The sequence below is a fragment of the Phalacrocorax carbo genome, chromosome 4, assembly GCF_963921805.1.
Source record: "Phalacrocorax carbo chromosome 4, bPhaCar2.1, whole genome shotgun sequence".
Classification (NCBI taxonomy): Eukaryota; Metazoa; Chordata; class Aves; order Suliformes; family Phalacrocoracidae; genus Phalacrocorax; species Phalacrocorax carbo.
This window is the reverse complement of record NC_087516.1, coordinates 55,220,493-55,236,511: the sequence shown is the minus strand read 5'-3', so window position 1 is coordinate 55,236,511 and position 16,019 is coordinate 55,220,493. Positions and strand designations below refer to the sequence as shown.

The 16,019-nt window shown below is 43.6% G+C and overlaps 1 protein-coding gene and 1 long non-coding RNA gene across 2 annotated transcripts in view; one reads left to right on the top strand and one right to left on the bottom strand.

Annotated features, from left to right (window-relative positions):
* The window catches only part of METAP1 (methionyl aminopeptidase 1), a 30,553-nt gene extending 25,758 nt beyond the window's left edge, over positions 1 to 4,795 (bottom strand). The window contains exon 1 of the mRNA XM_064449999.1: positions 4,610 to 4,795. Within this exon, the coding sequence (XP_064306069.1) occupies positions 4,610 to 4,723 (114 nt within the window). The 5' untranslated portion in view covers positions 4,724 to 4,795. The remainder of the gene's footprint in view (positions 1 to 4,609) is intronic.
* Positions 4,796 to 4,865: 70 nt separating this feature from the next.
* On the top strand, positions 4,866 to 15,707 carry LOC135313111 (uncharacterized). The gene is made up of 3 exons (XR_010372703.1): positions 4,866 to 5,014; positions 9,911 to 12,766; positions 13,454 to 15,707. It is a non-coding gene; the product is annotated as an uncharacterized LOC135313111 (long non-coding RNA).
* Positions 15,708 to 16,019: the final 312 nt, after the last annotated feature.

Here is a 16,019-nt window from a genome sequence, read left to right as displayed (position 1 = left end):
ACGCAAACCTACCAAGTAAACAGAGAAGCACTTCTTTCCTGTCACTGGAATTTAACAAGTCATACCCCACCTCAAATAGAAGGAGCCCTGTCAGTGGGCATCCACTATTGCAGGAGAGATGCTGCTACCCACTGTACAGTTCAGATAAATTGTTTCCCTTCAAACACACGTCCAACCACCACTCAGGTGCGGCAGCTCCACCATGTCCCCACTTCTGACTCTATAGCCAGATCACTTGATACACCTGGGACTGAGGACACACAGGCGCACAAAGCAGGAAGGGACAACCATTCTCCTTGAGTAGTTAGGACTACTACTCTGACAGCAATCTGTAGCCTCCACCTCTTGTGGAAAAAAAAAAATGCAGCCCAGGCCACTGACTTTTTATTATAAAGATGTTTCCAGTACGTGGCTAGAAGCAGGTATTTCTGCATTTGGCTGGAGAAATGGCCCCGCACCAGCATCCAGTCCACACCACAGAAAACCTCAGACTACTCTGTTTCGTCTGAGACACCTATACAGATATAAACAGTATGAGAGGAAGCTTTCATGAAAGCAACAAAAAATTATTAGTAAGAGACCAATTTACAATTAGAAGGCCCATATAAAAGAGGTAACTGAGGATCTCAAGAACAGCTACTACTTTCCTTCTGTTTATCATTCAGCAGCTTGCAGAAGGAATAGAAGAAATGTAAATTGTTTGTGTATTTAAACAAAAACTGTTTATATATACTACATATAATTTACACACAAGTGACACCTGTATCTATAAAGGCAGATTTCACAACCCCAAATTAGTCTTTGTAAGAGGAACAACACACTTGAGATGTGATGCTGGGCATCTGTGTTGTTTCCACACTCAGAGGACACAGTGAGATACAGTAATTCAGTCTAAGATGATAAACATACACAACACTGTAGTAAGTCTCTACAAAACAAAAAGCAAGACAGTGAAAGAAGGTAGCTGGCAGTGACAGTACCTGATTCACTAGCCTAAATGAAGATCTTGTTAAAGGTTAACAGCAGACAGAATCCCTCAGCAGAATATTCCCCTCATTACACCTTGGAGTGAAGAAAAAAAAAAAACATAATGCTGGGGTTCAACACACCACCTCAGAGTTCCTCCACTGCTAAAAGCCATCTTTAGCCCGTCTCAATTACCAGTTCAAAACCTCCCTGCAAGGCCAGAATTCAGCTGCCTTGGCCCCCTTTCTGCCCATCACCCAACAAGCACAACAGTTATTCTACAGCTGAACCCAGTTTCCAATGTGGAAACAAGACCCAGAGATGAAACAGGGTTGGCTCAAAGCAATTTCAGAGGATGTCAAATTACTTCAGAGCAAGCATTTTTCAGGGCACATTGTTGAGGTGTACTTCTTGATGTAGAAAGGGGGGAAAAAATAAATTACCAGAATAAAGCCCTTTTTCAAGGAAGGGGAAAACAAATAATATATCCACTGGGGATATCACTGTCTTGATACAATCTACCTGAAAAGTTCACTTCAATTCTCTGCGAGCAGTGACAAAAAATTATGTCAATCTCCTCACTACACCAAGTTTGTCATTCCTATACTGCCTGCATTAGGTTTTTTTTAACAAATTGTACATTACTATTTATAATCCAAACACGTTGCTCCATAGTGGTTACCCTTCTACAGTAGTTCACTTTTCTATTGTTTATTCTTAGCATTGGCGAAAGTAAACTCTTACAAATTTGGATTTAGCTCTGCTTGGAGTTTTAGCTGTATGAACAAGCCATCATAGGCTTCCAAGCAAAGTCATTAACCTAGTGTGCGTGTCCGTACAGATGCTCTTACCCCTCAAAGAGATGCCAGGTAGCTTGTCACTCCCATCCTGCACTCAGCACAGAGTAAGCGCCTACATACCGTAGGTAACACCGCTGCATTCACTAAGGGTGGGCTGACTTTAGGGCTATGCCAAACCGGGCAACAACAGCCAAGTCCTCTTCGGCAGCATGCTCCTGAAGCACTGGTGTTTTCTGACCCTGCAGTGCACAGCTTTGGGGAGCTAAACTAGCAGAACATTTAATGCAACTGCTTTTCCTCCATTAAAAAAAAAAAACTAAAAACCCCAGAAGTAGCTCACCAAAGAACCAGGGGCAGCTTAATGGAAGGGGTAGAAACCTTCACCTTTGGAGACAGGGAATAGGACTGTACCAGCTGTAATTCAGGCTGTGCTGAAGGCAGAGTAACATCCGAGGTTCGCTCACTAGCTTATCTAACTGTTATTTATGCATGTGGTACCAAAACGGATAGCAAACCACCAAAGAGAGAACGTTGGAAAAGTTTTATAAATGACCAGTCCAGAACTATCAACTGAAACTTGCTGGAAGTCCAGAGAAAGTTTCCTGGCTTTTAAGGCTCCTTTGCCTATCACGTGCTTATCTGAACAGCTAGCCAGGTTGTCAGCGGCACCTCACCTACCCTCCTGACTGTGCTCACAAGACGCCAGCAGAGCACTGCAGTGAGTCCCCGCCATCACGCACACCAGACAATTGGCAGAACTGGAACCCCGGGGCAGCCCATGCTGGGCCCCACAGGAGGTACCAAGGGGGGCTGAAGGTTCAACAGCCTGAACACAGCAACTCGTCTCTCAGGGAACGACATTTTTTGCATGTCTTGAAAACAGGCTGCCATTAATTTCCTTCTCTCTTCTGTAACGTGTCGCCTCAGAACCTTCAAAGCACCTTTCATATGGGGAATAATTATACTTACCTACTTTACTGATCAGGACAGCGAGGCACTGTGAGGAAGAACAACACACCAATGTCCCTCAGAAGTAAGACGACTAGCATTCCCAGGTCAGTATTTTATTTTGCAGGCAGGACAGCTTTACAAGCATGTAGTCAGTTATCCAGCAGCCCAATTTACAAGCTAATAAATACTTCTGGTAATTCCCCTTTTAACTTACAACAGTAGTAGACATTTCAAAAGAACTAAACCTAATGTATAGATAAGAAGAATCTCTGCATCCTGCATAAAACTAGCCACGTTGGGGATGGGACAGACGGAGCGAAGATGTTACTTGAACTCCTTACACAGGCTTGTTAGGTCTGTTAACAAATGGTTTTGTCATCACCAACTAATATTTGTATATGCTGAAGATGTTTTTATGACAAGCTTTATATCAGACGTGTCAAAACGGGTAGTAAAATGCAGAGCAAATCCTACAAACCAGCTGTAAGCACCACATGGGAACTGGAGATACAGAATCATCAGAAAAATTTTGAGTTACAGTCGGTCTAATTTAGCACTGACTCCCAGCATCTGGCACCAGAGACTTCAGGGGAAAGTACCAGAAACCATGCAGTGGGTGTGTTAAGTGCACGTGGGAAGTTTTCCCCTAGTCCTATGCAAACCAGAACTATCAATTTATGTCCTGACTCAGAAAAAAAATTTGTCCAATTAGTAAGCTAGTCTAGCTGATGCAACTGAATGATTTTTGCTAAGTTTATCTACAAAACTTGAATTATTTTACCCTGAATTATAATTCTGACAATGAAGGTCACAATTAATCTCTGAATTACACACATACTTCCTCACTGATGTTGACAGAAATTACACACAAAAAAAATTCAAAGGATTAGGCTATGTATTTTACTGGGCATTTTAACGTTATTTAAAAAAAAAGCCAAAAAAAGAACACTCAACAGACATCAGACAGTCCTTTCTACTTAAATTAAGGACCAAACTGTTACCACTGTGGTAATAAGCAAGGATAGCTGGGGCCTACAGAGTACGTTTAACAGGAGCTCATGGTTGTATGACAACTGGCCTAACCTGAATCTCCCTGTTTGGCACATGTCTAAAGACATGGGGGGGGGGGGGGGCGGCGGAGGGGGAGAAACAGGAAGAGCACCAAATCATTTTCCCAAAAGTTCTTATTTAAAGGAAACAGCAAATCTGTTTTCAGAGCAACAAGTCTCCTGGTATTTATCAAAGCCAAGCAACTCCAGAGCCAGAGCTGATGGGAGACACAGAAATGCACACGCTGGAATTTGATGAGCACGTCTCATTTTGTCCCACTAAGCTTTTTTTTTTTTTTGGGTGGGGGGAGAACCGCCCAAACCTGCAGGCAGCGAAAAACCCGTGCACGCTCTGAGGGAGGCTACGGCTGCTCCTCACTCAGCCAGTCCCGCGCTGCCCCAGCCCAGGGGGAGCAGAGGGGCGCTCGCCCCACCTGGCGCCCCCCCAGGCTCCCCCCCCCACGGAGGGGGGGATACTTTCTTTGGGGACAAACGCCGGACGCACCTCCCCGAAGCCGCATGGACCTCGCGGGGAGGGAGGGAGGGAAACCCGGGCACGAAGGGCCGGGCCCGGGGGGCAGACGAGGGGAGCGCCCGGCCCCGCGCTCCCACACCGGTCCCATTTGCTGACTGGAAATCTCATGCCGGCTCCCCCCGCTCCCGCCCGCCATCCCTCCCGTATTTCCTCTCTGCGAAAGGATGGAATATTCTCCTCTACGAGCAGCCCGCGGGAGGAAAACCCGGCCCGCAGCGTGGGGACGGGCGGGCTCCCAGAGGCGCCCGCCGGTAAGGCGAGCAGGGAGGGAAGGGAAGCGGAGCCGCCGGGCAGCGCTGGAACCTCACCTGAGAGCAGAAGTAGGACCCCTGGATGCCCAGCTTGAGGCAGGTCGGGCACTGCAGTTTGGCCTCGCTACTGCAACCCGCCGTCTCGCAGACACTGGTCTCCACCGCCGCCATGCTGCCGGGCTGCCACAGGCGCGGCGCGGCGAGCGGCGGAGGAGGAGCCGCCGCCCGGAGGTGCCGCCGGCTGAGGCGGGCGGGGAGAGAGGAGAGGAGGAGCGCCTCCCCCCCTCCTCTCTCCCCGCCCGCCTTCCCTCAGTCCCCTCCGCGCAGACGCGAGGAGCCATGGCCGGAGCCGCGGGTGCCGTCTGAGGAACCGTAACTTCCCGGAGAGGGAGCGGGAGGAGAGCTGAGGCGGTGGCGGCGGCGGCATGGTGACAGGATCAGCCCGGCCGGCGGGTGTCAGAGGTAAGGGGAGAAGCCAGAGCCCCTCATCCCCCACCTCCTGACTTCAGCCGTTTGGCACGCCGTCGGTCAGTTAATTTATAAAAAATGTTTAAGATGCTACTTTTCTTTCTCCTTGCTATTACTCACCAAGATCCGCCTATGGCGCACAGGATGTTTTCGTGGCTTCCCTTCAGAAGTGTTGTTACCTGCACATGTCCCCATCTGCCTGGAAGAAGAAAGTTCATCATCTTCTCGCCTTTTTATCAGCGAGTCTATATCCCAAATTTTTCAAGTATATCTTCTTCATTATGGAGTGCGACATCGGTCTGTAGGGCTGTCTATGTAGTTTATAACACTTCTTTTGCTGTTTTTAGCTCTCATTTGTGTGTGTGGGAAAACCATCACAAACTCAATATTCAGTAAGGCAGTAACTAAGATTGGAAAAGCAGGCCTCCAAGTCATGGTGGCATTATCACAGGCAGGATGCTAATTTTCTTCCAGAAAGAGAAAGATTAGATACCAATGATCTGTCATAAAAATAAGTGTGATTAATTCATTACACTTCTCCCATTTACATAGACTGATTTAGAAAAAGATACTCCCAGTGCCAACAAAGCTAGCTGTGCTTCTGTTCTCTGAGTGTTGATGTCAAAGCTATTGTCAATATGTACTGAAACATCTCTAAGTTAATATCACTGCAAGACACTTAGTACTGGTTCATCAATCAACAAGCAGTTGCTTTTAAAAATAACATGAAGAGATGTCTGTTGAGTAGGAGAATAGCTGCGAAAGACTTCAGAGCACGTATTTGCGAGATCCAGCCATTACTGCTGGGATCCCACTTCTTGTTTAAATCTCAGTTGTGTTCCCACTAGCTGGCAGGCACAGCCTATGATTTCAGTCAAAACTTTGCAGGATTGGGTTCTCTCTTCCTGCTTCACTGTCATTGACTTAAATGAAACTACACCAATCCTTATTCTGATCTCGGTACACAAAATATTCTCATTTCCTGGCATCCAGATAACTCCCTCTAAAATATGATTCAAAATCCAAACTATAATCTCAGTACTTTCTGCAGCCGTGGTCTTTCCCTGTGGTTTACTGGCCCCATCTTTAATTGAAAAATATTTATATATCTTCTAGGCCGAGAGGTTAAGTGAAAATTTCCAATTACTAGCTCCAGAACAGAAAAGCGTACATCCTACTCTTTTGTCAGAATAAGTGTATTAATATAGACTTACTTGCTATCTTATGACAACATAACTGATAGAGTGGCTAAGTAGCCTGGCCGATTAGGGGGCCAAGGCAGGTGATAACAAAGCATCTGATCCTCGTTTGTTGTGGGATAAACACTTTCACTAGCACGGTCAAACAGCTGAAGGAATTTGACACTGTGCTATTACCAAAGTGTAATTGCAGGTGGACACCTGTCTTTCTGACAGTTCTCGCCTTCATTTCTCTAGTGTTGATAATACTTCTATCCGCCTATTGTTCATAGAAAGAATGCTGTGAGAGTGACTTAGGAAAGGCTTCTAGGATGCTTGTAACATAAGAAGATTACAACTATTATTTTCTTCAACGAGTGAAAATAGCTACATGTGGATTCATGCAGCTCATGCTGTGGCAGCATTTAGGTCCAAATTCTGAAGACAGGCAACAAATTGCCAACCAACATCATGAAATAACTTTAAATGATGCATTCGCAGGCTGTGATTTTATATATTCCAAATTCAAGTCATCATTAAAGACTTGGTTTAACCTTCTTAAAGCAAAACATTACCGAGCGGGCAGAATCACTCTTAAAGGATCCATGTCGCTAGCAGGTATTGTACTGTGTACAGCCCATAAAAAAATCAGTGCTCCTTTTCCAAGTAACCAGCGAGTCAAGCAATGCAGGAAAGGTACCTTCCTATGCTTCAGCTGCCGCTTTGTGCCATTTAAAGAACCCTAAGGAGCTGCAGACATAATTTACCTGGTTAAGCAGGGTTTACGAGTACTTGGTGTCACTGACATTGTATAAAAAACCTGAAGCATACCAGTCAATCTAGTCCAGTGTCTTCTGCTCTGATGTCATCATCTGCTTCTTGATGAGATTTCAGTATCATCATCATTAATAATTTAGGATACTTTACTAAATTTTATGAGTATTTAATTCACAATTTCATGTCTGAGCATAACTATAATTTATTCCTCTTTGTGTCTTTCAGTATCCTTACTGGGACAATGCCAGTATATGTTTATGCTCATTTCGTAGTGGGTGATACAATGCAGGTTAGAAAAAAAGAGGACTGAGTAGTCCCATTCTAACTGGTAGACAGGGTTCCTTCTGTTACTCAGTTTCATTTATTTATTTGTGGCATTTCTGAAGTGCAAACTAAAAGCGTGCTGTTTCCCTGCTTACTTGGAGAAGCCAAGGATGCATATATTAATTAAACAATTTTAAAATATATGTAATTTAAAGAACGGTTAGCCCCCTAATTAAGGAAATAACAAACTTGCTTACTTGTCCTCCTCAGTGTGTGGGAAGAACACAGACAGCGTTCGTGGATCAACTTAGGATAACAAACTCTGAAAGATTTGAGCTAAGATTTTTTGTTGTTGTTGCTCTGATGGTTTTTACTTTTAAACAGCCCTACATTATCATCCTCAGAGTAAAAATTATGTGGATTCTCTGGTATTTCAATGCTTTTGTTTTCCAATTTGGCCTCGATTTTCTGATTTGATAAGTGAACCGATTCAGGCCTCCTGGAGGTCTGCCCACTGCCGTTTCCCATTACCTGGTGGCACACTCATTCTCACCAGGGAAGTTCACTGACCTTTGCTGTGACCTTCTCTGAGTAGAGCTCTTTTTTATTTGTCAGGCTTTTCATGTCACTTTTCTAGCTGCCCGTCCCCCTGTGTCACAGACAAATGCACACAGAGGCACATGAGTCAGAAATTTTATAGCCCATTCATGATCCTTGATTTATGTCAGTGCTGTATTCCTGCTGTCCTCCCACCTTCTCCAGAGTGGTGCAAGGCTGGGAGTGTTGTGAGGTTAGCAAACAAGGGCAGAGGAAGAGGTCAGCAATGTCTCATGGGTCAGATAGCTGCTGCAAAAAAGCTAGAGCAGCTGGCAGCTAAGACAGCTGCCAGTTAGGAAGAAAATGGCCACTGAATTTGACATTACTTAATTAAGAGAGTGCCTTAGCTCATGTTCCCCCTCCTCACTTTGCTTCTGTATGTTGCGGTGGTGGGGGCTGGGCAATCACACTTTCCCAGTGAAGCTCTTGGGCATAGTAGCTGTCTTCTGTTCAGGCTCATTGAAGACACAATTAAATGACTCTTTGTCTAGCGATAGCTGAAACAATGCGAAAATACCACCCAGGAGCTAGACCACATGCAAATGCATGCTATTATGGCTCAGCCAGATGGTACAGGCACTTACTGAGATTCTTGTACCGAACGCAACAGTTATGTAAGTTGTATGTGTCTGTGCGTGTGAAAAAGAGAGACTACAAAACCATCACAAATGCATGCAATGACAAATGTCTTGAAGGTGGCCACAAAAAAATATGTAGCATGTTCTTAATGAAATAGAGCCCTTGTAGGCTGTCCCTTCAGTACCCAGAAGAAAAGACAAACCTGTGGTCAAAGCAAAATAGTTTTACTATGGCCGGAGAAAAACATGACTTTATAAACATCCTTTGTAAATGAACAGAGTTGCATTAAAGAAATACCTGTCTCCATATTTCTACTTTAAAGAAAAATTATGTGGGATTTCAAAGTCTGTCTGATTCTGTAAGTCAAAAGAGGTTGCAATATATCATAAGCCCCTGCATCACTCATACACCTTCCGTTGGTGGAGATAGAAACTAAACTACTGAAAGGCCCGCCACAGGCACAGTTCAGACCAAAGCAGGCTTGTTGAAAGCTAATTCCAAGCATGCGTTTCTCTAGTTGTGGTGGAAAGGAAGATCCTGCACATTGTTTTGTTTTGTTTTGCTTGTTCAAGTCACATGGCCTCTTGCAGTGTGTGTATTAATATGGTGGATCAAAATCTCTGCTATGATTTAAGAATGGTTCTCTCTGAATTCAAGAACACTCTTCCAGTATCCAAGAATCTTAGCATTTTCCAATATATGCATATGAAGCTGGTTGTTTATCATGGGAGAAGAACAAAGGAAAATAAGCCACATCTTTTTAAACAAAATGGTATTTTATAAAAAGCATTCCTATCTAGCCAATAAGTTGCAAGCTTTAAAGAGAGAAACTCCACCATTTGTAATATTTGAAAGAATCCATGGTTGTGTCTAGACGTGATAACAGTTTTTATTCTTAACTATGGAAACACAATAAAAGTCATGGAGCAAAGTTCTGGCCCCATGAATTTGATGGGAATGTTACTGATATCAACAGGGATTTCACCCAGGTTTTGTCATCAAAGTCAAGGCCATAAAAAAATAGACTTAATAGTAGTAAAATACAAACGGTGTTTTCTATCCACTTCAGATATCATAGACATCACTATGAAACATGAAAAATTCTTATTTTCAGGTTTCAAAATCTAAGATGATTGGATTTTTAATCATGTAAATCAAAATGGTTCTAAAAGTGTTACATCACTGATGTGAGAGATCTGCTCCATTTCCACTCAAATTGGTGAGGTACAGGTTTGTGGATCAATTAGAGCCTATATTTGCACACCTCTGACTTTGATGCCACACTTTGCAGAATGAAACAGATGTTCCCGACAACTACTTAAATTCACACTGAAAACTGACAGAGCTCTAAAGTGTGTGAGGATTACTGAAGAAGAGATATTCAACATTTCTTTACTTCAGGCCTTTCTTTTTTTCCACTATAACTTGAAAACGTGTGATTTTTGTGGATGTATCTTTGGTACCTCTTTGCCTTCTGTTTTGACTTTCCTTTTAGTTTGAATATGATATCACCTGCAAGGCAGCCACATCACTTCTGAGGATCTTGCTCATTTCTGTCAGTAACTTGAAGAAAAGATGACAGTAGCTCATAATCCTCTTGTTGCTATCATAAGTTGTTGGATAACTTCTGGTGCCATCTTTAGAGGCTTTGTGCCTATGTAACTCAACAAAACAAAGAAAAACAGGTACCTAATCACAACACATGCTTACTTTGTGTTTGCATGGTAATAAGGTAGACCGTGTTCATAACTTAGTTGTACTCTATTCATCTATCTTATTAAGGATACTTCTTATTAATATTAGAAAAGAGACTTCGTATTAAAGTAAGTAGTAGCAGTAGTAAAAGATACTTCTTACTAAGATTACTTCTAATTAAAGATACTTCATCCATCTTAGTAAACGTTGAATGTTGCTCAACATCATTAGTAAGCATACCTGTCTTACTGGGGGCTTTATGCTGTTATCCCTGTATTGTGTAAGAAAAATGAAATAGCCAAATGCTATTATAGGACGCTTGGTATCATTCTGTCGTTAACACTCATTCACAGTTCTTCTCAGAAAAATGACGTTCAAAGCTATAAAATGCAGGTCTGTACACTTGGTTCATTGAGAATAAAAGTATGAAGTTAAACGCAGAAGAAGCTGAAGATAAAATTATCAGAGAGGAGGAGGATTCTGGATGGATTATCTTTATTTACCTTAAGAGACTTAAAGGCAGGATTAAAACAGGCAGTCAAGGAATGCACATGGTTGCCAAACAAGTAAAATAGAGTATCAGATCTATCTGGCACCGCATTAGGCAAATAAAGAGAAAGGCTTATTAATTACTGTATTCACATTAAACAGTATGTAAAGAATTATTAGGAACCAAATTTTATAAAATAGATTAAATTAAGAGTATGTCACCAGACAAAAAATAATGCCTCTGCTTGTATTGACATACTTTCTGAATGTACAAATTTCATAGATTGTGTTCTTATTTGGCCATCATAACATGGTTTAACATTATACGGTGTGGGGAGAAATATTTTCTTCGTTAACTTCTGTTTTACCTCTGGGAAGATATGTCCCATTTCTTTTATTTTGAGAACATATTCGGTATTTCTTTTATAAAACTATTGTAAAAGGTTAAGAATTTAAATATATTTTTTGTTGTGCTTTACTTCAGAGACATCAGGTGGCAGGTAAAACATTACTTTATTGAACCCCCTGCCTTTGTTAAATAAAAATCAAATCCTAACACTAAAATTAATTCCATGGCAGAAAAAATACAGCACAAAATTTACTGTTCCGATACCTTTTGATTATAACCAATGGCCATTCAGAGATCTACAAAAAAATATAGTAGCGGGCAGCTTTATTCTCTCTCCTAGTAGTAAAGAAAAAAATACGATACCCTGCCCACCCTGTTGGCTTGGAGACTATGGCCTCTCTGCAGGATTGTGTACTGATCCTGCCAGTAATAGATGCTTTTTTTAAAAAACATTGACATATCCATCCCCTGTCTGGAGTCCTGTAAAACGTCTGAAGTCCTGAAACAAAGCCATTTGCCTGAGGACCATTAGTCCTTCCTGGTACTTTTTCTGCTGGCTCGGTGTATCAGTGGATGTGGATTTACTGCAGCTCTATAAACAATCTTCTGGTAACAGTCTCACGGTACCACAGCCCCATGAGGAGTTACTGAGCCAGGCAACATTCTAGTCAGTGATGACCAGATTTCAGAGTGACAGGAAATTCACCTCCCCTTAAAACCATTTTGGTTTTGGAAAAGCTGCTCTTCAAATCAAATCCAATTAACAAACTTAGTAGAAATCAAATAATACCTGCATAGGTTAACATGTCAAGCCTAAAAAGGGAGATTTTAGAGGAGCACAAATTATGACTGACTTGTTCCATAATTAACCAACCCAATATTGGGTCTGGTTTACTGGTAGTGAAATGCCAAGGAGGATCAGGTTGATCAGGGTGGAAAATACAGCAGGAGGAGGACGCTCTATTGGTTGTGTGTAGATTGTACAAATGTTACACCTAGATGTCACACAGAGGCTGACTTTTTAAACACTTTCAGTGTCTCTTCCATGGAACGACTTGTTAGAAGGCTCACAAGAAGATAGAGAGCTTTTGACTTCACCCTGAGTAGCATTCAGGATCGGGTTTGCAATCTCATATTTGAAGAGCCATTCTGTGACAACCACCTTACTATATTTTGATGCAGTATCATTACAGAAGCAGCAGCAAATTTGTCCTCAGTTTCAAAAAGAGGAACTATGTAAAAATAAAAGAGTTTGAACTTTAAAAGTGCAGATAAATTAATTTTTCAGAGGCAGCAAGGAAGCTCTTTAAGATGCACATTTTAGAAATATGAGGTCTATATGCACTTGGATTATTAAGGAAGGCCTGAGAATGGGCAAAAGGGAGACAGCACAGGTAAACAACAGGCTAAAGAAAGTTAATAGAAACAAGAAGATTTCTTTAAAAAAAGGTGATGTAATACTGAAATAAAAAAAATAGAAAAAAAGGGCACATATTCCTGCAGATTAAATGTAAGAAAACAGTTAGATTGGGTGCCCCCTTCCCTCCCCCCCTGCAATCAAAATAATCAAAGCAAATAATCTTTCTTCAATCCTTAGGAACAGGAACCTTTCAGAAGTCTGCTGGACTAATTGAGAACCATGGTTTTCACAGGACTACTCAAAATATACAAGACCGGTGCAGAGAAGTTCATAAACGTTTTGAATCAGTGTTCACCAGTGGATATCCTGGAAATGGAAGGGATTTTGAAGAGAGAATGGATAAAACTGATAAAACAAACAGTAAGAAACCACTAGGACTGGATGGAAATTGCTAACAGGTGTGTGTAACTACAGTTTTGAAAGTGTACCGGCACCCAGTGTCTGCGGGATGGCAAATGGGATGTCAATTTTTATAAAGAGTTCCACAGAAGACAGGGTGCCTGAGGGGCTCAGACAGGAAGTCTGCTCTTTCTCCCTTGCACATCCCTAGAAACTGTGGTGAGCAGTAGAACTAGTGGACACCTGGGTAAATATGATCCTCTTGGAAGGGTCAATATGACTTTTGTAGAGGGAAATTCTGACTTACAAATGTACTGAATGCCCTGAAAAGTCAACCTACATGTGGAGAAAAGTGACTTATAAGTTGCACTTCTAAGGGGTAACTCATCTGTTTGGAGCAGATGAGGGAATGCGTACCTGTCTGAAGCATCTGGAATATTCATTTCCAGTCACATAGTTCTCCCCTAAATAGCTGCTTCTCTCACCTCTTCCAAATACCTTCCTTGGGTACCTTCAGACTGAGTGCTGAATAAGGTGCATCTCAATCCCTCTGTCACCTCCCTTAACTTCCTCTGTTCTCAGGAGCATAACTTCCTTTCTGTCATGAGATGAGCAATACTGTCTTGATTCTGGAAAGTGATTTCAAGGGTGAGAGCTTTAAAGGGTAGATTTCTAGGGGGAAATTGAAAGTGTTTTAACCCCCGTAATTACAAACTCTGTTCCTCGTGCTGTGCCTCCATTTCTAGGTCACCCTGAAGAGGGGATACTGCATGAATGTGCAGGAATGAACCTAGCCTCAAAGCCCGAAAACACCCTGCTTGCTAATGAACTCTTTAGCAGGTAAAGTGGAGTGGATGCGTGCAGATCCCCTACCAGACTTTTCTGTGACAGCAACATTTCAGAAGGAAAATTAAATGCCTCACAGGAATTCTGCACAGCCTGTTCTCATGGAACCAACTTAGAGCTCATTCGTACTGTTATCCCTCTTGTACTGCTGTGTTTCTACCATTCATCTGATCGGGTGTCATTTTTGCTCATAAAGAGCAGTCTAAAACACCAGACCCACTATACTGCTTAGAGATCTTACTTCTTAAAATAGCTCCATTTAATTTTTAGACCCTTTTTGCAAATTAGGAGTGTTGTGGCAATTCACATATCCTTTACAGCCCTCTGATCTCCTGTGGAACCATCAAAAATCTCAGCTGTGGTAGGTCTCCTTTTGTGCTTGATTTCCACAGGGCTGCACCCTGCGATTTGCACACAGCAAAGTGATAATTTTCTTCCATAGTGGCTGCAGTAAATTTCTTAGAACTTCTAATTCATTTGATCGAGGGCCAAGGGCTGGAGAAAATGTAGCTGCTGCAACCACTGTTGTTGTTATTATGGTCAGAAATATAATTCTAACTGGTGGTGGAAAGAGGCTGTGTCAGCTAGAACAGTGGGGCTAAACATCAGCAGTGTCAAACGTGAAGGCCTCTTGGTTTTAGAATAGCCTTTATGTATTTTCATGTCTTTGAGAGGGCTCCACCTTTTAGGATTCTGTATTTTGAGATCTTGCCTTCTGAGCAAATAGGAACAGACATGATTGCTCTCCCAGAAACATAGCTTTTTAGTAAACTACCTGTAGAGTTTTTACTGACACACAAAAGCCGAATGTGAGCCTGCCTCTCTACTTCCAGACACATCCCACCCAAGGGAAGAAGACACATCTGCATGGCAGTTTGTGTGCAGGCATGACAGCAGATAAAACCGCAAAAGTTCCCTCACCCACCAAGCGGTAGACGTTGGGCTAGAAGGCACTGCGCCCAGGTGAGCCTTGCAGTGCCTTGAACTGCCCAGGGGGCTTAGGAATGCAGCGTCCCTTGTGCTCAGGATGGGGTGGGGGGTAGCTGACGGTGTCTGGAGCTGTTCCTAAGTGATGCAGTGCCCATGCAGCCCTTGTACAGACATGCCCTTAGAGCTAAGCACAATTCTCAACACTCTGAATTATTGGGGAGAGTCTGATTTGTTCCAGACAGAAAGACGTGGCTAACAGTTGTGAATGTCTGCGCTTCATTTGCCAACAACCAAAACGCTCAGCTGGCAGTGTTGTATACCTCTGCCTGCCCAGCCTGTGCACCCTGGCTGCGTGATGGGAAGAGGTCTGGATGAGTATTACCTCCTTCTGCTCCCTGTGGTACAAGAAGGAAATCGGGGCACATGAGCTAAGAGGGATCTGCAGCACTCTTTGACCAAGGCCCTGTGGTAGATGGTTGGACTGGGTGCCCAGGGCTTGGCAATTTGCTCATAATGTTCAAAGCTTCAGCACGCTTAATTATCAAACCTGTCTAACTTTCCCTTGGCTGAAGAGCACCTCACCCTTCTCCCACGCACCCCGGACGAGGTCTGCTGGCAGGCCTAGGAGGTCGGGCATGGCGGCTGAGGGTAGAGTGGGTTTCCACACTGGCATCCTTTCATAAGAAGAAGGAGGTCTTGGGCTGCATCTAGGCCTGCTGACAGGTGCCTTCCAGCAGAGCAAGGGGAAGAGATGGGAAGTGCCTCTCACTTTTCTCTTATCCTACCAATGCCTGTTTCCCCATGGAGGGAAGGCATCCCACCTCCTGGCTGCGTACGCTGCTGTCCCATACCTTCCTGCAGGGAGCCTGACCATACCCAACACTGGCAGCCTCACACTTGGATTTGCTGATGTTTCCGACACCAAACCGCAGCTGTCTCCTGGCGGTTGTGTTTGAGAAGAATCATAGAATCATAGAACACCCTGAGTTGGGAGGGAACCACAAGGATCATCAAGTCCAACTCCTGTCCCTGCACAGGGCAACCCCAATTTATACCATATCTCTGAGGGTGTTGTCCAAGTGCTTCTTGCCCAAGAAGATTTCTTGGGTTTCTCTTCAGAGAAACCCTTGAGAAGAAGAGTTTCTCCACTTGCTGCCTTTTATTGCCAGGTGAGCCAAGATCACTGGCCAGGTCTCAGTCTGGTCTGCAGACCAAGTCACTTAAACATGGAACCGGCAAAACACCAAGTTAAATGACAGCAATAAAGCGCATAGTGTGAAACACCAGACTCCGTGTGCAGCGAATGATGCGTTTAGGTGGGCGCTGGGGCGCCCGGGGGTTTTCCTTGGGGAACCGCCTCTCCCCAGCAGCCCCCTCCCGCAGGGGGAAGCGGGGGGACCCCGTGCCCGCTGGTCGGGAGGGCTGGAAACCGGTGCCTGAGGGGGCGGTGGGGGACGGACCCCCTCGGGGTGCCCGGGCCCGGGACGGACGGACTGACTGACTGACTGACTGACTGACTGACTGACTGACTGACTG